Source organism: Anser anser, assembly GCF_964211835.1.
Source record: "Anser anser genome assembly, chromosome: 5".
Lineage (NCBI taxonomy): Eukaryota > Metazoa > Chordata > Aves > Anseriformes > Anatidae > Anser > Anser anser.
In genome coordinates, this window is record NC_139725.1 from 52,340,440 (window position 1) to 52,365,734 (window position 25,295).

The 25,295-nt window shown below is 34.1% G+C and overlaps 1 protein-coding gene across 3 annotated transcripts; it reads left to right on the forward strand.

Moving 5' to 3' along the window:
- Positions 1 to 351: 351 nt before the first annotated feature.
- On the forward strand, positions 352 to 24,401 carry AK7 (adenylate kinase 7). 3 transcript variants are annotated; one of them, XM_083839416.1, is made up of 18 exons: positions 352 to 648; positions 1,511 to 1,693; positions 2,841 to 2,949; positions 3,951 to 4,045; positions 4,474 to 4,584; positions 6,684 to 6,767; positions 7,343 to 7,431; positions 7,953 to 8,043; positions 9,943 to 10,020; positions 10,779 to 10,928; positions 12,448 to 12,576; positions 13,041 to 13,182; positions 14,060 to 14,188; positions 15,178 to 15,243; positions 17,239 to 17,436; positions 21,046 to 21,266; positions 22,993 to 23,151; positions 24,264 to 24,401. In XM_083839416.1, exons 1-18 carry the CDS (start codon positions 469 to 471, stop codon positions 24,300 to 24,302), a joined length of 2,253 nt encoding a protein of 750 aa, XP_083695542.1. In that variant the 5' UTR covers positions 352 to 468; the 3' UTR covers positions 24,303 to 24,401. The 3 variants fall into 3 exon arrangements, with proteins under 3 accessions (XP_083695542.1, XP_083695543.1, XP_083695544.1); XM_083839417.1 differs by lacking the exon at positions 352 to 648 and adding an exon at positions 861 to 1,005; XM_083839418.1 differs by lacking the exons at positions 352 to 648; positions 2,841 to 2,949 and adding an exon at positions 923 to 1,005.
- Positions 24,402 to 25,295: the final 894 nt, after the last annotated feature.

Here is a 25,295-nt window from a genome sequence, read left to right on the forward strand (position 1 = left end):
CTTTCACAAGTTCATTTTCATTTTCTGAAACTGAATAAATGCTGCTCGGCCTAATGCACCTTTCCAGAGCATTTAAAATTATGCATTATCGCTGGAAGAACAATCATTGAAACAGTGTTGATTACTAAGAAAGTACCAGTGATTAATTATCTAAAAAGCCTCAAAGGCTGCTTGCTATCCAAAGGATGTCTAATAACATAGCTTTAAAACTTTTTTTTTTTCCTCACAGCAATACTAGATTTTGTCTTCTTCAGCGTCAAGAAGTTGGGAATAAACACCCTCCTTTATTGACTGCAGGTATTCATGTTTGTTTTAGGATAGATTGAATTAGATATGAAAAAATATATATGTACACACTAAGTACCTGATTATATTGCGATAGTCCTTGAGTTCCTCAGCAGAGCTCTGAAAAGCAACTCCCCAGATGAAATGTTTGAGTGAGGACTGCTGTGGGTAAGGCCTGGGGAGATGGGCGCGTTGAACTCTGTGAGGAAGTGGCCTTACAGAGCTGCTCATTACTCATCGCTACCTGCATGTTACTGCCCTGCCTTCCTGACTCATTCTCGGTTGATCTCGATTCACCTGAGGAAGATGACGGAGGCAGAGATGGGAAAGGTGCACTTCCACTCCATGATGTGCTGCAGGCAGGCAGGTTCACAGGTGAAACACCCGAGGCAAGGCTACACCAAGGCTTACGTTACACCAAAAGTCCCCATAGGCGGCCACCTGCTGAAGCTCCTAGGCCAGCAGCTAGCCGGCTGGAGGGGGAGGGATGCCGGTGTGCGGCCCCGAGCGGTCCCGCAGCCCGCAGCGCCCCGCTCCGGCTGTGAGGGCGATGCGGCAGCGCCCGGCCCAGCCTGGCTCGGCGCAGCCGCCGCCCGCCCTTAGCAACGGGCCGCGTCGCCGGCCGGGGCTGCGGCCATGGCAGCGGGGCTCGGAGCCGCTCGGAGCCGGCGGATCTTCCTCAACCACCTCGACTCCTACTGCGGCCGCAGTATCGGCGAGGTGACGGCGTGGCGGCCCCCGGCTGTTCTCCTGGCCGCCGGGCGGGCGTCCGGCCGTGGTCACCTAAAATGGCTGCTGCGGAGGGGGGCTTGGGGGCAAAGAGTGTGGAGACAGGAGGGAAAAGAGAGTAGGAGGTGGGGGTGGAGCAGGTCAGGACTGGGGCGGCAGCTGATGGCTGTGGTGAAAGGTAATGCTCGGAGATAACATCTCCCTGAGGTAACACCTTCTGGAGAGGAGTCAGGTTGAGGAGAAGAGGCGTCTGGGGACACAGCAACACCTTCACCCTTGAGGCTTAGGGCACATGGCAAGATAAAATGTGGCTGGCGAGTTCATGCAGTCCCTAACATTTCCCTGCTTTCCCAAGTTGTGTTCTGAGCTACGCTGCCTGCAACAGCATCTAAGCTAGCCAACAGCATTGGTGTCTTCCCAAGACTATAAGAAGCTGTGTAGTTTAGTCCCAATGCAATACTTATTTGCATACAAATGTGCGTCTTGTATATTGCAGTATTTATCCAAATGTGTTGTTGGAGCATCACTAGAAAGCATTGGGGAAGAGGAGGAGGAGGAAGATGAAAAGAACTCAGCTGCTGAACTTTCTGCTAGGCCAAAGGAGGGAGTCTACCAAATAGTTGGTACCCTTTCTAAGCCAGGAGGTACTAAACCATGTTTTGCAGAGGAAACATATGCAGTAAGTAATAATCTTACTTCAGGTCATTGTTAGGTAACGTTAGGAATATTGCAAGTCATGTAAAATGACCAACTGATGTTAATAAAGTGGTCTCTTGCTGCTGGAAATTGTATGCATATTTTGCTACCTCTGCTTCCTGCACACTTGTCTCCTCCCTGCTAGTTCTCATACAGCAAATGTTAAAAGGAAATAATCCAGTCTTAAAATAGATATTTTTTTTTTAATGGTGTTTCTGGACAGGATGTTGTCTATCCTGATGATCCACAGGTCTGTTTTCTTTTTCCTTCAAAGCACGCTCACTTGTGTCTCCTATATCTTTTATCAGTTTCTAAAGGTAGTAGTGTTGGAATCAAAGTCAGTGTCCTCCCTTCTTAACTTTTCACTGAAATCACTGCTTTCGCTAGCGGCTAATTGTTCTGAATACCTACATCTTTGTATGTATGTCCAGAGTTTGGTTAACTGAAGGAGGCTTGTTTTAAAGAATGTGATTGCTTAATGTTTTCTGAAACTAAAATTGACTCTGTCTCAAGCTGCTTATTATCCAGAATCTCTTCAAAATTTTGAAAGTTTTGTTCTGAACTTCTATAGAGATGAGCTGTTTAATCTGAAAATTATGGTTAACTATATTTAATCTCACCCACTGCTGTCACGCAGAATGTTTGTTGGATTTTTTCAAGTGTTGCAGACAATCCACATTTAACAACAAGGATGGGATGTTGTTTTGCAAGAAAACTGACATTTTGCAAGAAAACTGACGTTTTCCCATGTCTTGTCCATTCTGCCAGCTGATCCTTGTTTAAAATACCTGTAAAAGTCATAGATATTTTTGTGATATTAATAATTATACTGAAAATACAAATCCTAAAATACCACTTAAAATTGTACATACTTCTGAACTATATTAATGTCTACTGCAAATCAGAAGTTTCAGCATTTAATTTGTATTTCGTCATCTGTTATCTGACAGATACAGCTTGATATCAGTCATATGAATTATTCTAGCATCCTTTTCAGAAATCTCTGCGCAAGAAAACCGCGTTCTACCTATCAGAAAGTTACTCTTGAAAAAGAATTTTGAATAGATTTTTTTCCCCTTTTTCTTCTTTCCTTTGTTTTCTAACAACACATTTTAACTATTTTCCCACAGGTCTCTTCTCAGAAAGAGCTCTTAAGTTATTTGCTTGAATGTGAGATTATTTTGTATAACATCACTGAGGATGCAAATCAAATTGAGGAAGCAAAATGGGCTGCTTCTGGTTAGTATAGCCTTCAACTGAACAGAAAATTGTTTGCAATATAGCCACCAAAATTTACGAGAAATATGTAATGAAATGACCTTGGATTTATAGTTTACTGTAATATAAAACTGGCATCCTTGATAGGGAAATGCTGCATGAATTGTTCAATTAATTAGCAAGGGACCATTGATTGCATTTTAGCATTCATAAGCTAGAGAAGCTGTCATAGAATGGTCCGACACTTTAAATGACATATCTGTGTAGGCAGATATTTCCATAAATAACTATCCACAGCCATCTTATTTATTTATGTTTGAAGGTAGGTAGAAAACTTGCTCCTTTGATATTCAAATAATGTTTAATATTTTATATAATTAAGTATATTTCTTTGCTTAAAACTGCAATGAAAAATACCATTTAGTCTTTCTGCAGCTTTCTCCTGCTTGATATAACCAAATTCTAATGGGTATATGGAATCTTCTTATGCTGACAATGCAATATTGCTCTTTATATGATAGTTAAGCTAAACTATACATTCTGTGTATTGTATTGTACATTACAATGTAACATTGTAAGTTTTCAAGGACTCAACAAAACATCATCCACATGTAATCATTTTGTTCTAAATTAAATTCAAGGAAAAAATCCCTATTTTTGTAGATTTGCTGTTTCAATTATAAAACACTTCTGTTTTCTTTCAGTATCTTTGTAGTCAATAAAGATAAATAATTTTCTAGTATAGATTGTTTGTTTTTTTATTTGTCCACAATATGCAGCTCTATGGATATTATGTTCATTACTGGTAATGTGATTCTTCCCATTATTTTTCTGCTTGTTTTATTATTCATTATTGATTTATTTTTATTTTATGCCAAGCAAAATAAAGATCATTTGCTTCAAACTAAGTAACACAGAACACTATAGCATAAGTGTGTGTACAGGACCTCTACACAGAAACAAATATATGGCTTCAGTAGAACAGTTTACAATAAATTACATCCTTTGCTTTCGTTTACCAGCGCTACATACAGAAATAGAGCATTTTGTGACACCAAAGATATTCATCCTCGTTTCAACAATAATGAGCTGGGCGAAAAGCAAACCCCCTGACCCAGTAAGTAACGAGAAAATATTATTCTTTTAAGTGAATACTTCCATTTAATGGAAAATATTCATTGAATTTAATTAAAGTATTTCAGTATGTACTTCAGTACTAGCAGGTAAGGTTAGTGTCAGCAAGTATATTTTTTTTCTCACGGTCCTTTCACCTGAAATCTTGCTTTCAGCCAGAATTGTTAAATCTATTCCACTGGATAGAGAGGTTTAGGCATTGAGCTACAATGATGGGGAGATATACAGGAAGATATTAGGACTGTGTGGACATGCTAACTTTAAAGTGAAACTTAGAACTTTCAAGAATTTCAAATGAAAACAAAATAGATGTTTTGTAATATTTTTAAAAACTTGTTTTATCCATCTAGGCCTTTAACATTTGTTTTGGTTTAAGGCATGTATAACAGTTGCATTTTTTTTCCTTCCTAGGAGGATTCTGAGATTCCTTTTACTGAGGAAGATTATCGCAGAAGAAAATCTCATCCTAACTTTATGGATCACATAAATGCTGAAAAACTTATTCTCAAACTTGGGAAAACTGTATGTAAAGATCTTTGTGGGGAGAAAAAAAAAGTTTGGTCTTCTTAGAGCATTATCTTAATGTTAGAAGTTACCAACAATTTGAATAAATTTTGAGTGTTATTTTTTTCGATAAATGTGAATAGCATCCCTTATTAATAAAATATCCCTTATTAATAAAATATCCCTTATTAATAAAATATCCCTTATTAATAAAATATCCCTTATTAATAAAATAACAAGAAGGCTACATTTTTGAAATAATACATATATAGTATACATAATACAGATCCCTAATTTTCTCTATTTTTCCTTAGCTAGTGAATAAATCATGCTTTTCTCATTTGAAGCAATACATTGTTTCATTGGTTGTGTGAGAGAGAAGTAAAGCTGGGGACTGCGAGGGAAAATCTCAAGGATGATTTTAGACCTATCCCCCACTTAAAGCATTTTATTCGAATAAAACAAACCAACCAAACAAGCCCAGAGCTGATTATACTAGCTAAAATGTGACATCTAGTGGCTTTAATTAATATTACACACTTGAAGGTCTTTACCGGTGACTGTGTATAAATGGAGCTTGCCTGGTCATTTGTGGTGTGGTTTTTGTTTTGTTTTGTTTTTCCATTAAGTATATCCAAGTCATCTCAAGTAGTACGTTCTCATATGTGTGATTTGTGACACTAAATAGGTATTTTTAGAGAATTTTGACCTGTTTTGGAGGTTTGTATTTTACTGGGTGCTGAAGTATTGTTGCTTTCCCACACAGAAGCTACTGCAAGGTAAATGATAGAAGATCCTATTAGTTACCTGCTCCTTAGGGTAGATGAGAAATGGCTCCTCCTCTGCCTTCATGAGAGGCAGGTTTTTCCTGTTGGGAGACAGAAATTACCATGTGCCTTCTGGGGCATGTGTGCAGTCTGTCCAAAGCAAACTTGGGAGCTGCTGCTCTTAGGTTAAAAACAATTTATTTCTCTCTTAGTGCTACACAAGCAAACTTAGTGTGGGAGCTCTTGTGCTGTCTGCAATGTCTGATTTTAATATTTCATGTGATTACTAACAAGCTGTTGTGTTCAGCTGAGTTGAGATAGTTTTTATTACAAAGATAGAAACACATCACATGGACAACATACAGTGATGTATTATTATTTCCTGGCATCCCTGTATATGATGTTTTGCTTATTCAATCAAAGATTGGCTAACGGTGTTGTTGGTTTTATATTTCTGAAATAGTATAAAAAAATGTAGCAAACCATGTGTTTTTTCACAGACAAAAAAGTTGATCCCAAGTCTTAGCATTTTATAGCCTCTGCTCGTAAATGCAGGTTCTAAGCGTTATGTAGATGTATAATGTCTAAGATCTTTACAACATCAGAATTATTTAACGATATTGTTTCAAGTTAAAAATGTCTAAGCAACTGGTCCTAATTTAAAAGATTTGCTTGAAATTTCCTTCCTTAAGATGGTTTAAGTATGGTTTATTCACTGTGTGAAACCACCCTCAACACTGATCCAGTCAGTTTCATTTTACGTAAACAGTCATCCAGAACAGGCAAACATATGACCAGGTTTGCATAATGGTCAGCAAAAAATATGAGGGTTGATTGTGGTGTATGGTTAGAAAAATACTTTATAGTCCACTAATTTTGTTTGAAATTTTATATCAAAATGAAAACAAAATGATTATAAAAGTATTGAACCTGCATTTCCCACTTCTTTAGGCAATCAAATGCAAATATAACGCAAATGGGGAAAAAAAAAAGCCTCAATGAATTTCGTTGTTATATTTCTTGGAAAAAGAAAGTTGAGGCATAAGTTATGCTGATCACTTCATTATTATAAGTAACTTCCAATTTCTTAACTTTTAAAAGATTTTTGAGAATTTCAGTTCAAATGAAGACAGGTCAATTCTGAGTAATGTTTTTTGTTGTTTTAAGGAAATATTAACAATATGTCTTACAACACTACAAGCTATGCAACAGTTGGTCTAATTCCAAATTTTAAGTGATGTAACTTACTTTATATATTTAGTATGCAATTTCTCAAGTTTCGGTGTAAACCATTATCCCATTAGGAGTACAATAATTTCATAAAACTTTCTTGTTGGTTTTACTTCACAGAATAAACATATATTTTCAACTTATGTTGTTGCTTCAGGACTTCAGTATGGAGCTGGGGAAGGTGTCTTACACTACTTTTTTAAGGTAGATATCTAAGCATTTTGGGGGGTTTATTTAATATTTAATGGCAAATTGCAATGGAATTAAATGCATTTCTAATAGTTTTGGTATTGTAAGTTTAATGTTCTTGTGAACAGAATTCATTATTTGATCCCTTAGAAATGAGTGTTAGCTACAATGGAAGTGATTTCCACTTTATTTTTTGGATCTGTATGTTTTTTGTTTTTTTCATAGTTTTCGAAGAGTATCTACAAGTGCACCTTATAATGAGAATGACTATCAGATCAATGGATTCAAGAAAAATGTCTTTCTTTTCAACATTGCACTCCTTTTTTTTTCCCCAAGCATTTTTTTTTTTAAATTTGGGATACGAAGTACTAAAAACATTTGTCAATATCAAAGAGTATTCTTTTAAAAATAAAAAATTCTTGGTTTCTTTTTAGGCTGCCAGTATTTCTCAAAATTATTTACTACAGTTCCATAAGTCGTTCAGTAAATGTAATTTTATAATCCTAAATATATAGATTTGCCACTGCACAAATATACCTAATTAAAAGTAACTGTTTACTTCTAACTTTGTTGTCCATTTGTATTTTCAGATAGGTTGGCTCAGTGAGGCTACTGCAATACCTGTTTTTGGACATGGAAACAATTTTATTCCAACCATTCATGTTCTTGATTTAGCAGCGTAAGTAAAGTTTCACTTGGACAGTGATTGATAGTTAGCTAAGTAACAAATACACAAATACACTAGCAGAATACTGAGGCTTTTAAACTGGGGCAGAGAGGGTTTAAAAACACTATTTGGCCCATCTTATTGAGGCAGGCAGAGACTTCAGTATCTTTGGTACTAGATATGCCTATGGGAAACCTGTGTCTATTGTACAGGTTCTGTGCTTTTAAGAAATTGCTGGCAAGGCTGGATATAGCAAGTAGTATCACTTAACTGGCACAGAACAGGAAATGCATCACGGACTCTACAGCTTAAATTAATATTTTGTACACGTGTTGCTTTTTATCCTTTGAACTTATGTACAAATAAAACATCTATCTATACTTCTTTATTGAAGATAATATACATGAAAATATTGTGCTCTGAGTTTTCCAAAATTAAACGTAGTCGTATTTGGACAGCTTCTGAATAGCATCTAACACGAAAAGTCCCAGTATGCTTTTATACTGACCAGCCTTGACCTTCCTATGTTTCAGAGTGTTACAGAATGTAGCAGACCACAGGCCAAGGTTTCACTATATACTTGCGGTAGATGAATCTATGCACACTCTTCAAGAATTAATAAAGGTAAGGGATTTTATTCCTTTTCTTTTTTTTCCCGATATTTATAAGATTTTTCAAACTGTACATTTTTACAGAAGTAGATGTCCCTAAGTCTTCCTGAATTATCTTGTATAATAAATAATAAACAAAATAAATTTGAAATCTACCAAGACTTTTGTCCTTCAAAAAAAATGTATTATTTTGACGTCTTTCTGCAGAATTAACTTTGAAAGTATTATCATTAATTTAAATAGAAATTTTACTTAAAACTGTGCTGAGTTGTTATGGGATTCACAGTACTACAATCAGATACTCAAAAGTCTTTAAAATATTCTTCCCTTCATTTGTATGAAGATATTCTGTTTTTCTAAACATTTTGAAATGAAGTCTAGAAATAGTCTGGATGACACTATTGAACTATAATTTACAGTGAGACTGAGAGTTGAGAGAAGCAGCTAATACAGTGTAACAGGAGATTTTCCCATGTAGATTGAGCAAATGTTACATAAGAACCAAACAAAACAGCCCATTTTTCTTTTAGTGTCAAAGAATGTTTCATGGAACTGTCTTGTAGGAAGGTCACAAGGAGATGCATCCCTTGTTTTGGTTCAGGCTTACGAGGTCTCACTGAAAAATTAATAGTTGGAAAATCCACTTTGTATAAGTGACCATAATGTAGTTTTCAACATTCATGTGGAAGAAGCAAAGGTCAAAATAATCTTTGTAGCTGTGGTCAACTATAGGAAAGAGCATTATATAAAAATGAGTACAAGAGATGTTTAAAATATTAAATCTTTAGAGAAGGAAGGTAGAAGCTATTGAAACTTACATTATTAGATGTATAAGGCCATTGCATGCTACTTATTAAGAAAAGTTTGGGAAAGATAAAATGATAATTGGCATGGCTGAGGGAAGCAGGATGGCAGACTTCAAAAAGTTACAGTTATGTCCTGATGAAGAAAAATAAAAATCTGGCTGGATAAAAGAAACAAAACAAAACAGACTTAAAACAATATTAAAAATCAATTATCAGAAAAGACTCAAAATTAATATCTTTTTTTTTCAAGCCTTTGAAGAACAAAAAGCTTGCCAGGAAATCTGTAAGGCCAATCAATAATATAAAAGGATCACTTATAAAAGCCTAAGCTGTAGCAGAGATACTTTGCATTAGTGAGCATAGGTAAGAATTATGCGAAATACCTTGAGAGTTACTTAAATATACAGCAGCTCTTTCTAACTTAGGAAGTCTCTGAGCTTAAAATAGTCAAAGATTAGGAGAGCATTTGGAATAAGTATCATGCATGCTTTTCCTAGTCTTACTTTCATTTAGGTGTCCGCTAGTTGAAACTGTTTGAGACAGAGTACTGGATATATTTGGTCTAGTGGTCTATAGCTGTTGCTGTTATAATTTTATGGAATCTAGCGTGAGTTTTTTTTAACCTTTTTTAAAGGACTGCAGGAGTAACTAACTTCTGGCTGATGATGAAGTGAAACTAGAGAGTTAATGGTGGCATTCCATTGATCTGAATATCTTTCCTGACTGTTAACAGAATTAAATACTTAAAAAATCTGAAGTGAGAATGCTGAGAAATAAGATAGGTCTCCAATTTGAGCTTAAGCAGTATGAAGTTATAGATTTAAGAGCTTTGAAACACTTGTTTTTTGTTGTTTTTGTTGTTGTTTGTTTTTGTTTTTTTTTATTACAGCTACTAAAAATGAAGTGATATATAGCAAAACAGAGATGTTTAATACTAACATTAAAGTTAATGTTCTTTGACCTGCAATTCCAATCAGTATACTGACTTTTTGGGTATAGTGTAACATAAAATTTAGAGCAGAGATTTTATCTCAAGAAATCCTGTTCATATTTTTTTTCCAAGAATCTGATTTGATATGTGCATTACTTTTTTTTTTTCTTTATAGTGTATCAGTAAAAATGTTGGACCAGGAAAAATTGAGAAGATTCCAAGAGAAAATGCATTCTTGAGTAAAGAGTTAACTGTTAGTAGTTTTCTTTTATTCATTTTTTCTTTTATTACTTAAGGAAAGGATGCAAACCTAAAGAAAAGGATATGAAGTATCATATTATGAAATATATGTATTTTTTTATTTCAGCAGAAAAATGTAACCCTAAAGCTCAACTAAAAACATCTACAGTGAATGTAAATTTAGAAAATAAACTGAAATTTAACCCTCACAGAAAAGAGTATTATGAGGAATTACAGACTGTTCTAGAAAAACAGTGAAGCACTGATGTCATTGCTGCACTGAGCATACTGGAGCATGCTGACAAAACCTACCAACAAAGCATTTAAAAAAAAAAAAAAGTTAATAATGAGGTACTACTGAGGCTGACAAACACAGTATATGTAAACCATCTTCATCTATTTATCTGGAATGAACTGTTCATGGGAGAAATAAATAAATTAAAAATCTGCTAGTTTAAAGGTGGTACTTAATGAATTTATGAAAGAAGGTTTTTTTGTGTTTTTTTTTTTTTCCTGCAATAGTGTGAGACATCAAATAATTGCTTAATGGTTAATAATACAATAGTCCTCAGGAATACTTAAATATATATTGAAAATATATTTTTAAAAGCTTAAAATGTATGTTTTGCAGTGCATGCATACATACTTTCCTTGTGCTTAAATTCTTTCTATTCCCCTCACCCCCCCATTCTAGTCTTACTTTAAGCCAACAGTGTTATTTTAACATCCACAGCTTGCATCTTTAAAGTAAATGTAGTTTTGTTCTCTCAGCAAGCAAACTTGGATATGTTGCTTGTGAACCTACGAATGGAAGCCATATTTCTGAAAGAGACTTTCAACATTAAGTGGGTTGCTCAGACAGGACTGGTGGAGAACATTGAAAAGATCGTCAAAGAATACAAGCAAAATCGAGGACTTCTGGTAATGGCTTGGTGTATGCTGTTTTAAAGTGCTTTTTTCAAATATAAATAGTTCTATAAACACAAGCTTTATCTCTTTAAGTAAACGTACACAGAAGACCGACAGAGATGCAAAATAAGTGAACATAAAATCTGAAAGTTAAATTTATATTGTCTAATTAATTACTTCAAATATTAATTAAAATAGTCACCTAAAGTTTTCTGTTATGCCTAAAATTGCAATCGTGTAAGTGAAAACAAGCTTCGTGATGGAGAAGTTGCTGCTTTGAAACTAATTTTTGTAGACAATATATGGCATTCCTGGTATATTAGACTTCAAGAAAGCAGTAACTGTGTCTTTTATTTAAGATTTTTATGTTAGAGTCAGTAGCTAGGTGAACATTTTTTGTCCTTCATTATACTTAGTGAGCCAGTATACTTAATTGCAATGTGGCTTTCATTTTATCCCACTCCGTTGTATAATGTAATGAGCAAATTTGCTGTTTCCTATGTTAACTAAATATTTAGAATTGCCATATTCAAATGTATAAGGAAGTAGTTATTTAAAGGTGCATAAAAATGCTTGCATTCATTCAAGTATTGCTTGTCTTTAGTATGATGAAGCTATTCATCATGTCTTTATCTTGTTCAAACCATGATAGGTTCAGGAGGTATAAAGCAAAATATAGCTAACATCATTTGTTCAAAGTTTTTTCTTTGAAAGTCCCTGCATACATCCAAAAGGATTATCAGATCTGTGCTTGCATTAAGCTACTGCATCTGTGTAGGTATGCCTGCAATTCAAAAAGTTTGATGTAAAATAAAGGCATACCATGTGGTAAGTAGAAGAGGGAAGGCTAGCTAGACCTCTGTGCCAGTCACAACTCTGCAAAATTCATTTGCCGGGTTATGTTAGAAATTATGTTAGAAATTAATTAATTTGTTAGGTTTATGTTAAAAATACCGCCAGGTTTACTGAATTGGGATATGAACTTAATGATGTATGGCTTTGAGTCTATTGCATGATATTTATTAAATGTATTTTGGAACTTAGCCTATCTTGCCCATGGTTGAATCACTGAAATTAAAAAATATTAACTTAAGATTGTGATGAATCTGCAGTTTTTGAGGTCAAAATAACTATGGTGATGACAGCAACTCTACCTCAGCTGGAAAATAAAGTGATTGTGTTTATATAGTAGAATATCTGCCACTTATCTCCAAAATCCACTGCCTATAGGGTTGTGTTATGTTTCTTTTAACCATTTAACCTCTAATAGTGCCACTGTTAAGTTGGTCTGTTAGTCTACGAAGTAGAAATGTACCTTTTTCTCCAATGCTGAAGTTGTACATTAAGTTAACTGCGTTACTCAAAAGCAGTGGATGATATAGAACATGCTCAGTGCAAATAAATCTAAAAGATATTTTCAGTTTTAATTATAATAGTTATTTCCTTTTAGTTATACTGAAAAGATTGTACCTTTTAAATAAAAATTTCCATAACGTTTGATTGATCTTTCACATCTTTCTTTTTTCCCCAGCCTCTCAAAGTTTACATTCATGGTCCTCCTGGGGTTGGCAAATCTACCATCGCTGAAAAGCTCTGCAAACACTACAAGCTGCATCACATTAAGATAAAAGATGTGATTTCTGAAACAATAGCAAATCTGGTGTGTTACTAGCTGTTTTTTTAGTATTGCTATTATTTTAGTTTCTGTGACTTTAAATGTTTGCCATTGTTTTAAAATAAAATAGAACTCCATAATTTAGTATTTTAAGTTACCAAAGGAAATAATCATGTTCCAACAAAATGTTTTGAGAAATAATAATATACTGATTGCTTTTTAGATCCACCTATAACTGTTGGTATTATTTACTTTCTTGCTCACTTTTCTGACCTGAAAAATACATTACCAAAACAATTTTAGATTTTAGAATGGAAATATCTTTTGACATACTGATCATCTCTGGGGATGCACTGAACTCTTTTTAAAGATTGAAGGTTGCTCAGTCTCTCATTGTCCAGGAGTGTATGTGAAATTCATTGTTTTTTTCCATTTATTACATCTGTGTATATAAGAAAATTTGTCTGTAGAATTTCTGAGCCTATTCATGTTTCTGATATTGTCTTCAGGAGAAAATTGTGGCTCCTAAAGAAGTGGACTATGACAGTGTGGGTGAAGAGGGAGAATATGAAGAAGAAGAAGAGGGTACAAATGTAGAAGAAGCACATGAGTTGTTGGCTGGAATTAAAGAAAGCATGGAGCAGAATGCAGGTAGGAAATATGAAGTAATAAAAGGGGACCATCTTTCTACTTCTTTATACATTTTATATAATTCTTTTTAACTCCATAAGTTTATATGTAAGTGACTGAATGTTCAGAATCTTTAGATTCTTGGCCAGATTTTTTTTTCTATCAAGTTTTCTTCTCAGAACAGAGAGCATAATTTAAATAATATAAAGTAAAAAGTGAAGTATGTAACTATCAAATTTGCAAGAAAAATAATGGCAGTTTTCTCTTCTGCATTCTTTGTTTTGTTTAAAATAATAATGCCTTTTAATATGTAATGTTTTATTGATAACAATAGATTCTAATTTTGCCTCAGCTTTTAAAAGTCTTAAATATAAAATAAGAAGCTGGAGTCAATCATTGCAAGAGGACAAAAAAAATCAGGTCAAAACAAACTTTACTGCCATACATTTGCTTCACAATGTATGCTAAGTTAATAAGTCACTTTATATCTCAGTCTATTAATCTGAAAATGAAACTTGCAAAACCTATTTCACATTTGTTTTGCAAGAATTTGTCTCATGGTTAATTGTAAATAGTAAATGTTTGCTTTGTAACATGCTTTTTTCTACTCTATTTCTTTTCATATCAAGATGTGACTGTGTTATTCTAAAATATCTAATTTCATGTTTACTAGCCTTAAAGTTCTAACATTTATATCATTGTAAATACAGGTGTCATTTTATTTCATAGTTACACTTGTAGTCTATAAATCTCTTAACAGCATGTAGTATACACAGTGACATAATTTTTTTTGGAGTTTAGAAAGTGTCTCTGATAAATGTATGAACATGTTAGTAAAATAATTTCAGGTATTTCTTTTCCATAAACTAGGTTCCTATTAACCTTCTTTGTGTTTTAGGTTGTTTAGATGATCAGTATGCTGTTAAACTCATTAAAGATAAGCTCAAATCTATGCCTTGTAGGAATCAGGGATATGTTTTAGATGGGTTCCCAGAGACCTATGACCAGGCAAAAGAGCTTTTTAACTGTAAGTACTGCTGCTTTTGTTTTTATTGCTGCTAATATTATCATTATTTTTCTCAGTGCCGTATTACTTGAAGTGCATCAACACTGTTTTGACAGCAGAGCAAGGCACAAAACAGTTGTTTTCACATGCTGCTTAAAATTTAAGGTTTGTAGTGAATTGTTATGCACCTTAAACAAGATAATTTTCAGATGATCTTGGCTGGCAATGTCCTAAATAAATGACCAAGTAGAGAAGACACTTTCTGTGTTGATATACTCTATGCAAGAAAGCTGTAAGGCAGAATTTCTTCATAATATTCAAGGACTGCTTAACAAGGGGATCCAGACAGTTCACCAATACATATTGTGTAAACCAGATTAGAGTGGGTATATTGGATGAGCTTCACTGGATATGACTTTGGTGGAGCTCTGCAACATACATCTCAAATTGTGAGCTAGCACTGTCTGCATTAAGACCAAGAACCATCTCCATAAATTAAAGGATATGATTTTAAGGAAAACAAAACTCAGTCTTGTTCATCTTACTATGCTGGGCTGTAAATCACCTAGCTCGGCTGATGCTCAAGCCGTTGAGCATACTATTCATGTCAAAAATAGCAGACAATTAACAGCAGAAGCCATTTTAACCATACCACAGCAAACCATTTCTACTCACTAAGCTCTGTCACTGGCATAAGAAAATATGGAGCAGCAGGAGAAGCCAGGGTCAAGAAAGTAGTATGGACATATTTTGTAACTGTGTATGCAAGTGCATGCTCTGCTGTATAGCTAAACAACTGTTAGTGTCCCATGGTAGAATCTGTGGCAGGCAACAGCATAGATTACTTACTGACTACTCTAAACTGGTGTCCAGGTTAGATTAATTTCCAACAGTTAGTACAATTTGAATATTTAAAAAAAAAAAAGTGTTTGTATGGGGCATGTTATTAGTAATATAATAATATTGTTGCTTCAAATCATAATGTCAATCATTTATTGCTTTTGTTTTAGTGGAAGATGAAGATGAAGAAGAAATTAAAGGCAAAATACCAAAATGTGATAAATTAATCACACCTGGTAAGTTTGACTTTTTAAATAAACAGAGGAGTTTTCAAATATTGCAGCCACCAACTAGAAGTTTAAAATATCATTCCATCTGTTCATATTACATTTAAAAGAAATATCCACGTAATGCTGCTGCCCTGTTGTTTGCAAGTGAGCAGTTAATCAATAGGAGGGTTTGGGTTTGTTTTTTGGTTGTTTTTTTAATTTTTTTTCTGTTTTCTTTTGTGAAAATGCCATCAGCTGTTTTTACCAAGAGCAGTGGCTGCCTTTGTTATGATTACAGCATCTACCTATGGAATAAATGAGCTCCTGAACATGGAATATTAATATATATATATATTTAATATATAAAAGTTTAGCCCTTTGTAGAGTTCTTTGCAGTGCTTAGCATTGTATCTTGAATGATACTACCAAATTCATTTTATTGCATCAGCAAATCTGGGAATTGAAATAGTTTGTTTTCCACCTATGCAGAAAATGCTTTATTGGGATGTTTTTGCTATTCTTGATTTCTTTGAATTGGCATATTTTATGTTACAAGATGCATATGGTCAGGTAGTATAAAAGCTGAATACCTAAAGCGCTTAGTGTTTTTTTGCAGGCTGATAACTTACGAGCTTCAGTGGAAGTGCAGAAGGTTCAGAACATCCTGAAAAAAAATCCTGTTATTGCACTTAAATGAAGGGGACAAAGGGTTGATTTAAAAGGAGGCTTTTACCTCGTTTCATTTAGGAACTGCTGATTTCTGAAGTAAAAAAGAAAAACTTGTTCTTTATAAACAAAAACACTTTCAGTTACAATATCAGAAAGAGGAACTGTGAATTACAATGGGCTGGAGAAGTACCAGCTCATCAAATGTGTTTGAAGGTAACTCCAATGTAATTCAAATGTGTGAATTATGATGGGCAGGAGAAGTACCACTTTCTCTCCCAAAACAAGGACTTCAAGCAAGGGATCTGTTTTAGAAACACCTTATCAACCTTGGAGAAAACTTGTTTTAGAGAACTGAGTGATCCAAAAGGGCGTTTTGTTGGTCTATGGAGATTTTTGTGTATTTTGTTTTTTTTCTGTTTTTAGGATGGGTTGCTTTTTTTTTGGCATGCACGAGGAGATTGGAGGGGAATTGTCTGTGTTTGATTCTGCAAATTTCTCTCTGAAATCAGAAAAAATACTTCCTAACTTTGTTAAATTAATAGGCTTTGGTGGTATTGAGAAGTGATATTAGAAATATCAGAAAATATTGTGATAACTTACATGAATAATTAAAGGCAGACTGATTGTTGATAAAATATGCAACAGCCTAATGAAACTTACAAGTATGGGAATTCTGAACCAAAGAAAGGAGATGCATTTTTTTTTATGGATCCTTTGAGGCTTTCTGGTGTTCTTGTCTATGAAAGTACTACAAATAACATTGACACCAAATTTTATGGCATCTGATAGCATAGTATGTTTAATCCACTGTTGTTGTTTTGTTTTGTTTTAGTTTGTTTTAGTTTATTTTCCTAATTTACTTTATTTAGGAAAATACAGATTTATTTGTGAGATGAGAAATTGCAATACACTGTGATGACTTTTGAAGACTTGACAAACAAATGAATTGTTAAATTTTCCAGTGTTACTTGCTACTTTGGCTGCACTATTCATGTTTGTTTATTTTTCTTCCTATACCAATTACATGTGTTGGTTCTTCTCTGTTAGCTTTCTCAGGAAATTTGGACTATGTTTGTTTCTTATTTCAAGAATAGTCTTGTTGATAGCGCTAAGAAAGAACTTGGTAGAATTAGAACATGTTGCTTCTATGTGTCTCCTCTTCATTTTATTGGATTGCTCTAACTGGAGAAGTTGCATATCAGCATTTCTTAATTAAAGTATCTATAAGGAAATATTTATATACATATGTGTGAATTTATATTCATTTGTGGTTTAAAATGTATTATTAACAGAAGGTAGATATGAGGGAGGAAAAATCATATGTGGACACTGATAATGTGTTCTTCTTCACAGAATTTGTTGTATCTTTGACTGCATCTGATGAATTTCTTAAAAACAGAATAATAAATCTACCAGAAAGTGTTGTTGCTGGAACTCATTATACTCAGGACCGGTTTCTGCAATCTTTAAGTCTCTTCAGAGAGATAAACACAGAAGATGAGACTGTTCTCAACTATTTTGATGAACTTGAAATACATCCTCAGTTTATTGGTATGAAATAATAAAATTCTTAGCTAAAATATCAATAAAAATTCCTATTGTTACAAATGTAACACTTGTGAAGATTGTACAGTAAATATATAAATATTTTAACTAACATATCAGAATAAATATATAGCAGGCATTTAACTATATACCTGTGGAAATATTTATATGCTCATAAAGATTCTGAATTGTGCTGATTAGAGTGTACAGTTAACATGTCTTTAAAATTAGTGTTTTTATTAATCATTCGGTTTTGTAGGCTAAATAACTAAAATAGTTTTCTGATATAGCTTACAGATCTCTGCACTTGGCATCCTTCTGGACTGGTATAATAGTATATTTTCATGGACTTTAAATATTATAGTTGCTTATATTTTTTTCTTTAGATTTAACCTCAGATGTGGTTACAATATATGGGTATTCTGTAAGTATGAAAGAATATGATTAGACATTAAAGGTGGAAGGCTAGTAATACATCCTTTTTGTTTCATACCTAGGGGTGAGAAAAATTTCCTTCCCTACACACTCCCATAAAATCATGATCACTGAGAAATCTTGAGAAGATGACTATAATCTGATAATTCAAAAACAATAAGTACAGGATGACAGCATTCTTAATAAAACTGGTTTTAGATTGTGGAAGGGAGACAGAAAGAAAAGAGTAGAAGAGAAAGAACACAGGGAAAACCTTGCAAATACAATAAAACCGCTGATATGTTGATTGTCCATCTGAATGAGTTACAGGAAGTGATTTGTTGAGCAAACTTTAATCAATTGACTTCCTATTTTTTATTTTATTTTTTTTATGTCAGTCGTAGAGATTATCTTGAAAATAATACCATACTTGAGTTGTTAGGAAATGTCGCAGTGGAAAAAAATAACATGAATATAATCATTTTAGATTTAGAATTATTTCTAAGCTACGCTCACATCTTTACTTTTTAAGTATCCAGGTGCTGAGTGATTTTTGTATTATGTACTGATTATTTTCTCACGCAGTTTTCCACTAAAATCTATTTTACCATTTTCCAATTCATAAAAAAAAGGAGATAAGATAAATATATTTGTCTTGATAAGATAAATATATTTGGCTCTGTTGTCTTCAGTTGATGCTGCTGTCTTTCTTAATCAGTTCCAAATGGTAAAGATGATTGTCTTAATCCTGGGAGGCTTGAAATGAAGGTTAGCTAGCAATTTCATTTAATTAAGTCTGAAGTAACTCTGATGCAGAAAGTAAATGTAAGAAATAATAAATATTAAGAAGGTGTGATGTCATTAATTGGTCATTTTTTAATCTTATAAACTTTGGGATATACAAGTAGTAGCACTGTCCAAGACATTTGTTTTATCTTGGTGAGGACTTTAAAGTGTATGCTCTATGACAGCATATTGCAGTGTTTTATGCTAAGAATTACGTCCAAAGATTACTCTAAAAGTCTAGTTAATTCTAAATAAAGAAAGTCACTGCTCTACTAGCTGGTTAACTATTGAGGTGTCACAATACTCACTGGTTAACTATTGAGGTATCACAACTGTGGGGCTTAGTGACTTCCAGATGAATTTCACATTCAATTTATAGTGTTGATTTACATCTTAAAAGCAGCAGCATCTTCACAGTCTGGTTATGTCAGGAACTGCTCCTTTCCCTATATTCCCTATATATGTAAAATTAAAAGGTCAGATTGCAAAGGTAATTTCACTGGGGAATCTTCAGCTCTGCATTCTAGCTGATATTCCAGTTGGTTTATCAGAACCACTGAATTAATATCATCAAATTTAAACAGAGAAGCGACTGTTACATTGGTCAGAAGAAAGAAAAGTTACCTAGGTTTACTGGCCTTAGTGGAGAACTGTTGAAGAATTGTGCTTGATTCATTAAATACTGACTCAAATTAATCAATATTTTCTTCCACCTTAATTTTAGAAAATCTTAACATATGGCCTTATGAGTTGCTTTTATGATTTTTTTTTTTTTTTTTACTGAGTCTGAAATATGATTAGTACAAAGGAGTGGGTTTCAAGATTCTGGAAACGCTACTTTGCTACAGTGACTCACTTCATGAAGTCTGCAAGTCTGTGTCTGTTTTCTTCATCTGCAAATTGGAGATGATGACACAGGCACATTAGATCATCTACGAAAAGGAATGTTAAAACAGAATTTTCCATTTTTTGGTGATCTTTCCTCCCTGTTAGGGACAGTGATAATCTTTTTTTTTTTTTTTCATTTAAAAACTATATTTTTTAGGACATTTTAGCATTTAATTATGATTGCTGTAATGTTTGTGTTGTAATCTTGCTTCATCATCTGAGAAAAGACTGTAGTTTTTGAGACCTCAAATTCATTGCCAAGAATGTTCTTAGCAATAATTTAAATGACTAGAAAATTGTCTTGCACTGTAATTCGTATATCCAGGTACAGCAAAAACTGTATAATTAATGGACTGCTTGGCATAAAAAATAAAATTATTGTAGTTTGGAATACTTCAGGAATGTAATTCCTGATTTTTGGAAAGAAGAGGCTCTGAAAGAAATGTCATCATGCATCATGTAGAATTATGTTAGCTTTCTACCTTGTTTCATTAGCAGAGTTTGGACTTCAGACCTAAATCACAAAGACACAAATTCTTGAAATAATGGTATGAGTAATGCTTCTGTTTGAATTAGTGAAGAAATGAGAAGCATGCTTTGCCAATAGCTTTCAACATAACTTCATAAAGCAGAGGAATGTGGAGTAGGGACTACTGAGTTTTAGACTAAATTCTGTATTTCAGTTGTTCTGTATACCCAAAATGCCCACTTTTCCTCTCTTCAATGTATGTTACTATACCCTTTCTTTCAGATGTCTCCAGCGCTTTCTAGGCTCCATATGCATTCAGTGCCAGGAGGCTTTTCCTTCTCTTGTTTTTTCCCCCCTTTTTTCCTTCTCTTATTTTTTCACTTTTTTTTTTTTCTTTTTCTGCAGGTTTAGACCCCAAATAGTCTTCAGCAGTTAAAAGGGAGAAGGAGTGAAAGGAAAGATTTCCTTGGTCTCTGTGCTTCTACGTGAAGCCACAGATTAGTTGAACTCTTATTACGTTATGCCTACAAAACCAGAGATAGGTCTGTGTAATTGTAAAACACTGCATGTGAAAATTCTGTGAAAATTTCAGAAAATGTTGTGAAAATTTTGGAGTTTCTTGCCAAATTCTAACAACCTGTTGTGGAACCTGCATGGAGATACAGGGTCAGAAGCTGATAGTTTGATACCTGTAGATAAGCTGACATAAGACTGGCAAAGAGAAATCTCTCTGATACTGGAATAACCTTGTATGAAAGTTTCAAAACTTAGGAATGCTGCAACTGCTGAATAGAATAGTTGTAAAAATTAACTATTTTCTCCCTAGCATCATATTAAAATGACAAACTATTTTAGCTGAAACTAACAAAGAAAATTAGACATAAACAACTCCACTTTGTGTAGCAAAAAAAAATTGACATAAGACACTCCAAAAAACATATTATACTTGAAAATTCAAGCAACATGAACACTATATATTTAGGTCTTGCAGTTATTCACTAATGACTATTGACAATTGAGAAAAGCCTTGCAAAGTTCTCTCTTGTATTGTTTTAAAGATATAGCCAAATTTGAAGATCCTGAGAACAGATTTATTGTAAAAGAGATTGTCAAAGAAATTGGGGAACCTCGCAATTATGGTTTGACAGATGAAGAAAAGGAGAGTTTGGAACGTAAAGCAGCTGAGGAACGCCTTGCCAGAGAAGCTAAAGAAGAAGCTGAACGAGAGCGTAGAGAAGCTGAGGAAAGGGCTGAAAGGATGGCAAACTGGGAGGAGTGGGTATGTTAATTTGCATTTTTGTGGAAGCCATTATTATTTATGTGTTTTAGAAAGTTGAAGCAATAGCGTTTCCAGCAATCTGTTATATAAATATACTTGGAAAGTGTGGGATAAATTCTCTAGTTCCTTATATCATACTTTAGATTTGCCTCAGAATATCTTCACGGTGCATTTTGTGGCTCAAACTAAAGAACACAGAATTGATCAATATCCCAGGCTGCATTGCTGAAAGGTTTCTGAGCTTGCAAGAGAAACATCGTTGAGAGCTCAGCCCTCAGTTCAGTGCAGCCTCCCTGAGGCAGTCTGAAGGATGCTTTTTATTTGTTAACACTTTAATAAGTATCTGGTATTTAGGGTGCCTGACCTCCCAGGATTTGCACGTGATACTTCTTCCTAAGGACGTTTTAGTTAAATTAACCCGAAATACATATTATAGGAAATTTCTTGTTCACACCTGAAGTCAGTCCCGTCCCCCCCCCAGCGGTAGGCAGTTCTTCTACTGTCCTCATTTAGAGTTATTTAAAAACAAACTGATCATTGCACAGATAAATAATTTTTTTATCTTTGAAAAGCCATACATATTTCTGAGGAAATAACTTGAAATTAATCACTTTTAAAGAAGCATTTATATTGCTCTTATACTAGCTTGTAAATAAGAATTGTCTTTGTTATCTCTATGCTTATTTTCAAGAAAGCAAACTGCATTATACGGAGCTAAAGTAGGTGTTTAAATAAGATGTGTAAGTTTATCCTTTTAAATATAATTTTAAAATCTATGCATCTATTCAGTTGCCCTTGAGATTGTAGATTAGCTGCGCTCTGCGTAAAAAAAACTAAGACCACTTGCAGGATTTATTGAGTACCACTCCTGGATTCAGTGAATCAGGTAAACATATTTTTCAGTTGCTAGTCTTAGTTTTATCTGAACATTGCTTTTGTGTTATGCCTTGAGTATAGGAAAGCAACATTCAGGGTATCTTTTTATATAGTTTTATATAGGACTAAGGCTACTTATGAATAAGGTGAGAGAAGAGAGGACAATAAAGATGTTTTTGAGTAATCTTCTGGCTAAAACTACTCCAAGTGTGTGTGCTATTTAGTGCTATTTAATGTGAGAAAGGAAAACTCCAAGTGGATTTATTTCCATCTTTCCCTCTTATACAATGATAATGCTCAAACAAGTTGATTTAACCCGAATTCAAGAATAAATTTAGCTAAACTGACATAAATGAAAGAAAAAACAAACAACATATTTAAAGATATATTTTGCAGTTAAGTAAAGAGTCAGACATCTCTCCTGTGTAAAAATATTCTCCTCTCCCCCAGTTCAAGGAACCCTCAAGAAACCATCTGCATTTCCAATAGTACTAATTTTTGAAGTGATACAGTGTTTACCAACCATTTTGCCAAATATCTTGGGAAACAGGAACACTGGAAAACTTCAGAATAAACTTCCTTTTAGGTGTAAAGGAAAGAGAAGTAAAATTAGTTTTGCTGGGGAGATTATTTCATTTTTCTTCATGCTCAGTTGGCCATCCTTAGTGCGCTATGTCCTCTAAATTTAATAAGCAGTTCATTGTTGCTCTGTTAAGCATGAGTTTTAAAGTTCTGTCCGTGGTTTCTAGCACTATTCTTCTTTTCCCCTATAGGTCACCATCATTAGTTAGTCAACTACTGTTTGGTAAATCTTATAAATATTCTTCTTTGTTTGGTTAATTATTTGTAGAATAAACAACTGGAAGAAGTGAAAAGACAAGAACAAGAGTTACTGGAGGCTCAGTCTATTCCACTACGAAACTATTTAATGAAGCATGTCATGCCAACACTTATTCAAGGGTTAAATGAATGCTGTAAGATCAGGCCAGATGATCCAGTTGATTTTCTGGTAAGGTGATTACATCTCTTTTTAATGAAATGTGTTTGAAAAAGCTTAATGAAAATATTCACATAACTCTATAGAATCTCATTTAACATATGGACTTGAATTCTTTTTCCCCACTTTCATGATTAATTACCTGCAATTCAGGTAAGCAGGAAGTATAGCGAAAGCTGAAGTACCCAGTAACTATATGGGATCATTTGACACATTACATCAATCCAGTTTTGCTATAGAGTAACAGGAAAAGAATTGGTACCAGAATCAGTCATGCTTTGGTGAGTGGGTTCTCACTCTGCACGTATGTACCCTGCCCGTTCTGCTGTGACGTAGAGACCTGCAGAAAGAGGGGCATCACTCTAACACATCACTCTATGCACAATGATGCATGTTATTGTAATGTCTTCGGTAATCCCCTTCACAATACACAGATAAATTCACGAGTGAATCCAGACAGACATTCACAGAATAATTCCAGTTCCAAGAGACCTCAAGAAGTTATTTAGTTCAACTTTCTGCTGAAAGTCGAGTCGACATTGAATTCAGACAGGAATTCAGATGCCATAAAGCTATAGTTGTATATATATATATATATATATATACACAACTTTCACTTATCACTGTATAAATAACTTTCCTAGCAAATGGAGTAAGAAAAGCAGTACAAGCAATCACTGTTTTAATGAAGAAAAAAAAACTCGTGTTGTTAACCAAGTAAAAGCTTAGAATGTATGTTACGTGTAGCTGTAGCAACATGAGATCTTTCCTACTAATCACGTAACATTGTAAGATCTGTATTATTTACTCTTCTGGGTCCAGAAATCGGGCCTCTAGGGTACTCCCTAGGATTTTTCATGGAATAACAAATACTGTCATAATATATGACTCCTTCTCTTGCCCATGATACTGATGGGGTCAATGCTACAAAGAGGCAGAACGAGGTGTGTGGTATTTGTGAAGAAAAGGTTTCTCTGACATACTGGGCAGAGATTACATTTTAGAGCCACTTAACACTTTCTGTGATTTTGTTTAAAGCCATGTTATCCACTACATTGTTGTTGTTTGGTGTAAATTTTAAAGTTGGAGACTTAAAAATAACTTTGGAAATCTTTTGTTTATAGGCAGAATATCTCTTCAGGAACAATCCTGATACACAATGAGGTAACGTTAAATCGTAACAGCTGTAGAAACTGTTACATGGAAAGGGAGAGCATCGTTAATGCATTTTACAATAAAAATACTTAGTTTTTGAACAAAAATAAGCATAGTTTTGTTTAGGCTTAGTATGTTGCCTTGGGTTTTTAATATTCCTTCTATAAAAGTATCATACACTACACATTAATTAATACATTTGTGTATCTGTATTTCATGTATCTACTTCAAACTCTGAACCACAAGAATCTATTCTTTCTCCAAAACTTTCGTCTTGGATTTTTTCAGTTGTGAATCATATTTAAGCAATATATTGTTGTGATCTGGAAAGGACGTTAGCAGATAGCCTGAGGAAAATCTTTTATTTAAAAAAAAAAAAGGGGGGGGGGGGGGGGAAGAAAGGGCATCTTCACCCAAAATAGAAATAATAGAAGCAATGAGCTCTCTTATTTCCTCCATTACTTACCAAGAGGCCAAAACACTTGCAACACAGCCCTCTTGTGCGCTGATGACTGACCAGTTAAACAATTTCCCAGTATAGGTTCCCACTATAGGTATGTCATAAAACCTTTTTTTTTTTCTCTTTCTTCTTTGGTACCATACAAACAGGTGTAAATAGGTGTAAATCTCATCATTCACACTTGATAAAGGTTTGCATAGAATCTTGAAGAATGTGGAGTTTCCAGGCTGTTGATGTCTTTTCCTTCTATTGATTTTCTATGCCTTTCAGAGAACCTGTCAATGTCTATGCTGAGCTGAAACTGGTATCATATTTGGTGTAAAACAAATGTAGGATTTTGTCAAAACAAAAAGCCCAGGACTGCTTGGGAGAAAGAGGAAAAAAGGAGAAAGAACTGAAAAAGATAGTGACAACAAAATAAATTGCACCTCTTTTACCAGTTAGTTTTAGTATTCAAATTTTAGATGTATTAATTCCCGAGGTGCTTATTTAGATATATTACTATTTTTACAAAGAAACAGTCTAATTTCGGCTGTGTTCA

Coding starts and splice junctions, on each gene's coding strand:
- AK7 (XM_083839416.1), top strand. CDS start 469: ATGGGCGCGTTGAACTCTGTGAGGAAGTGGCCTTACAGAGCTGCTCAT. Junction 649..1,510: donor CCATGATGTGCTGCAGGCAG/GCAGGTTCACAG, acceptor TGTATATTGCAG/TATTTATCCAAATGTGTTGT. Junction 17,437..21,045: donor AATACATCCTCAGTTTATTG/GTATGAAATAAT, acceptor ATTGTTTTAAAG/ATATAGCCAAATTTGAAGAT.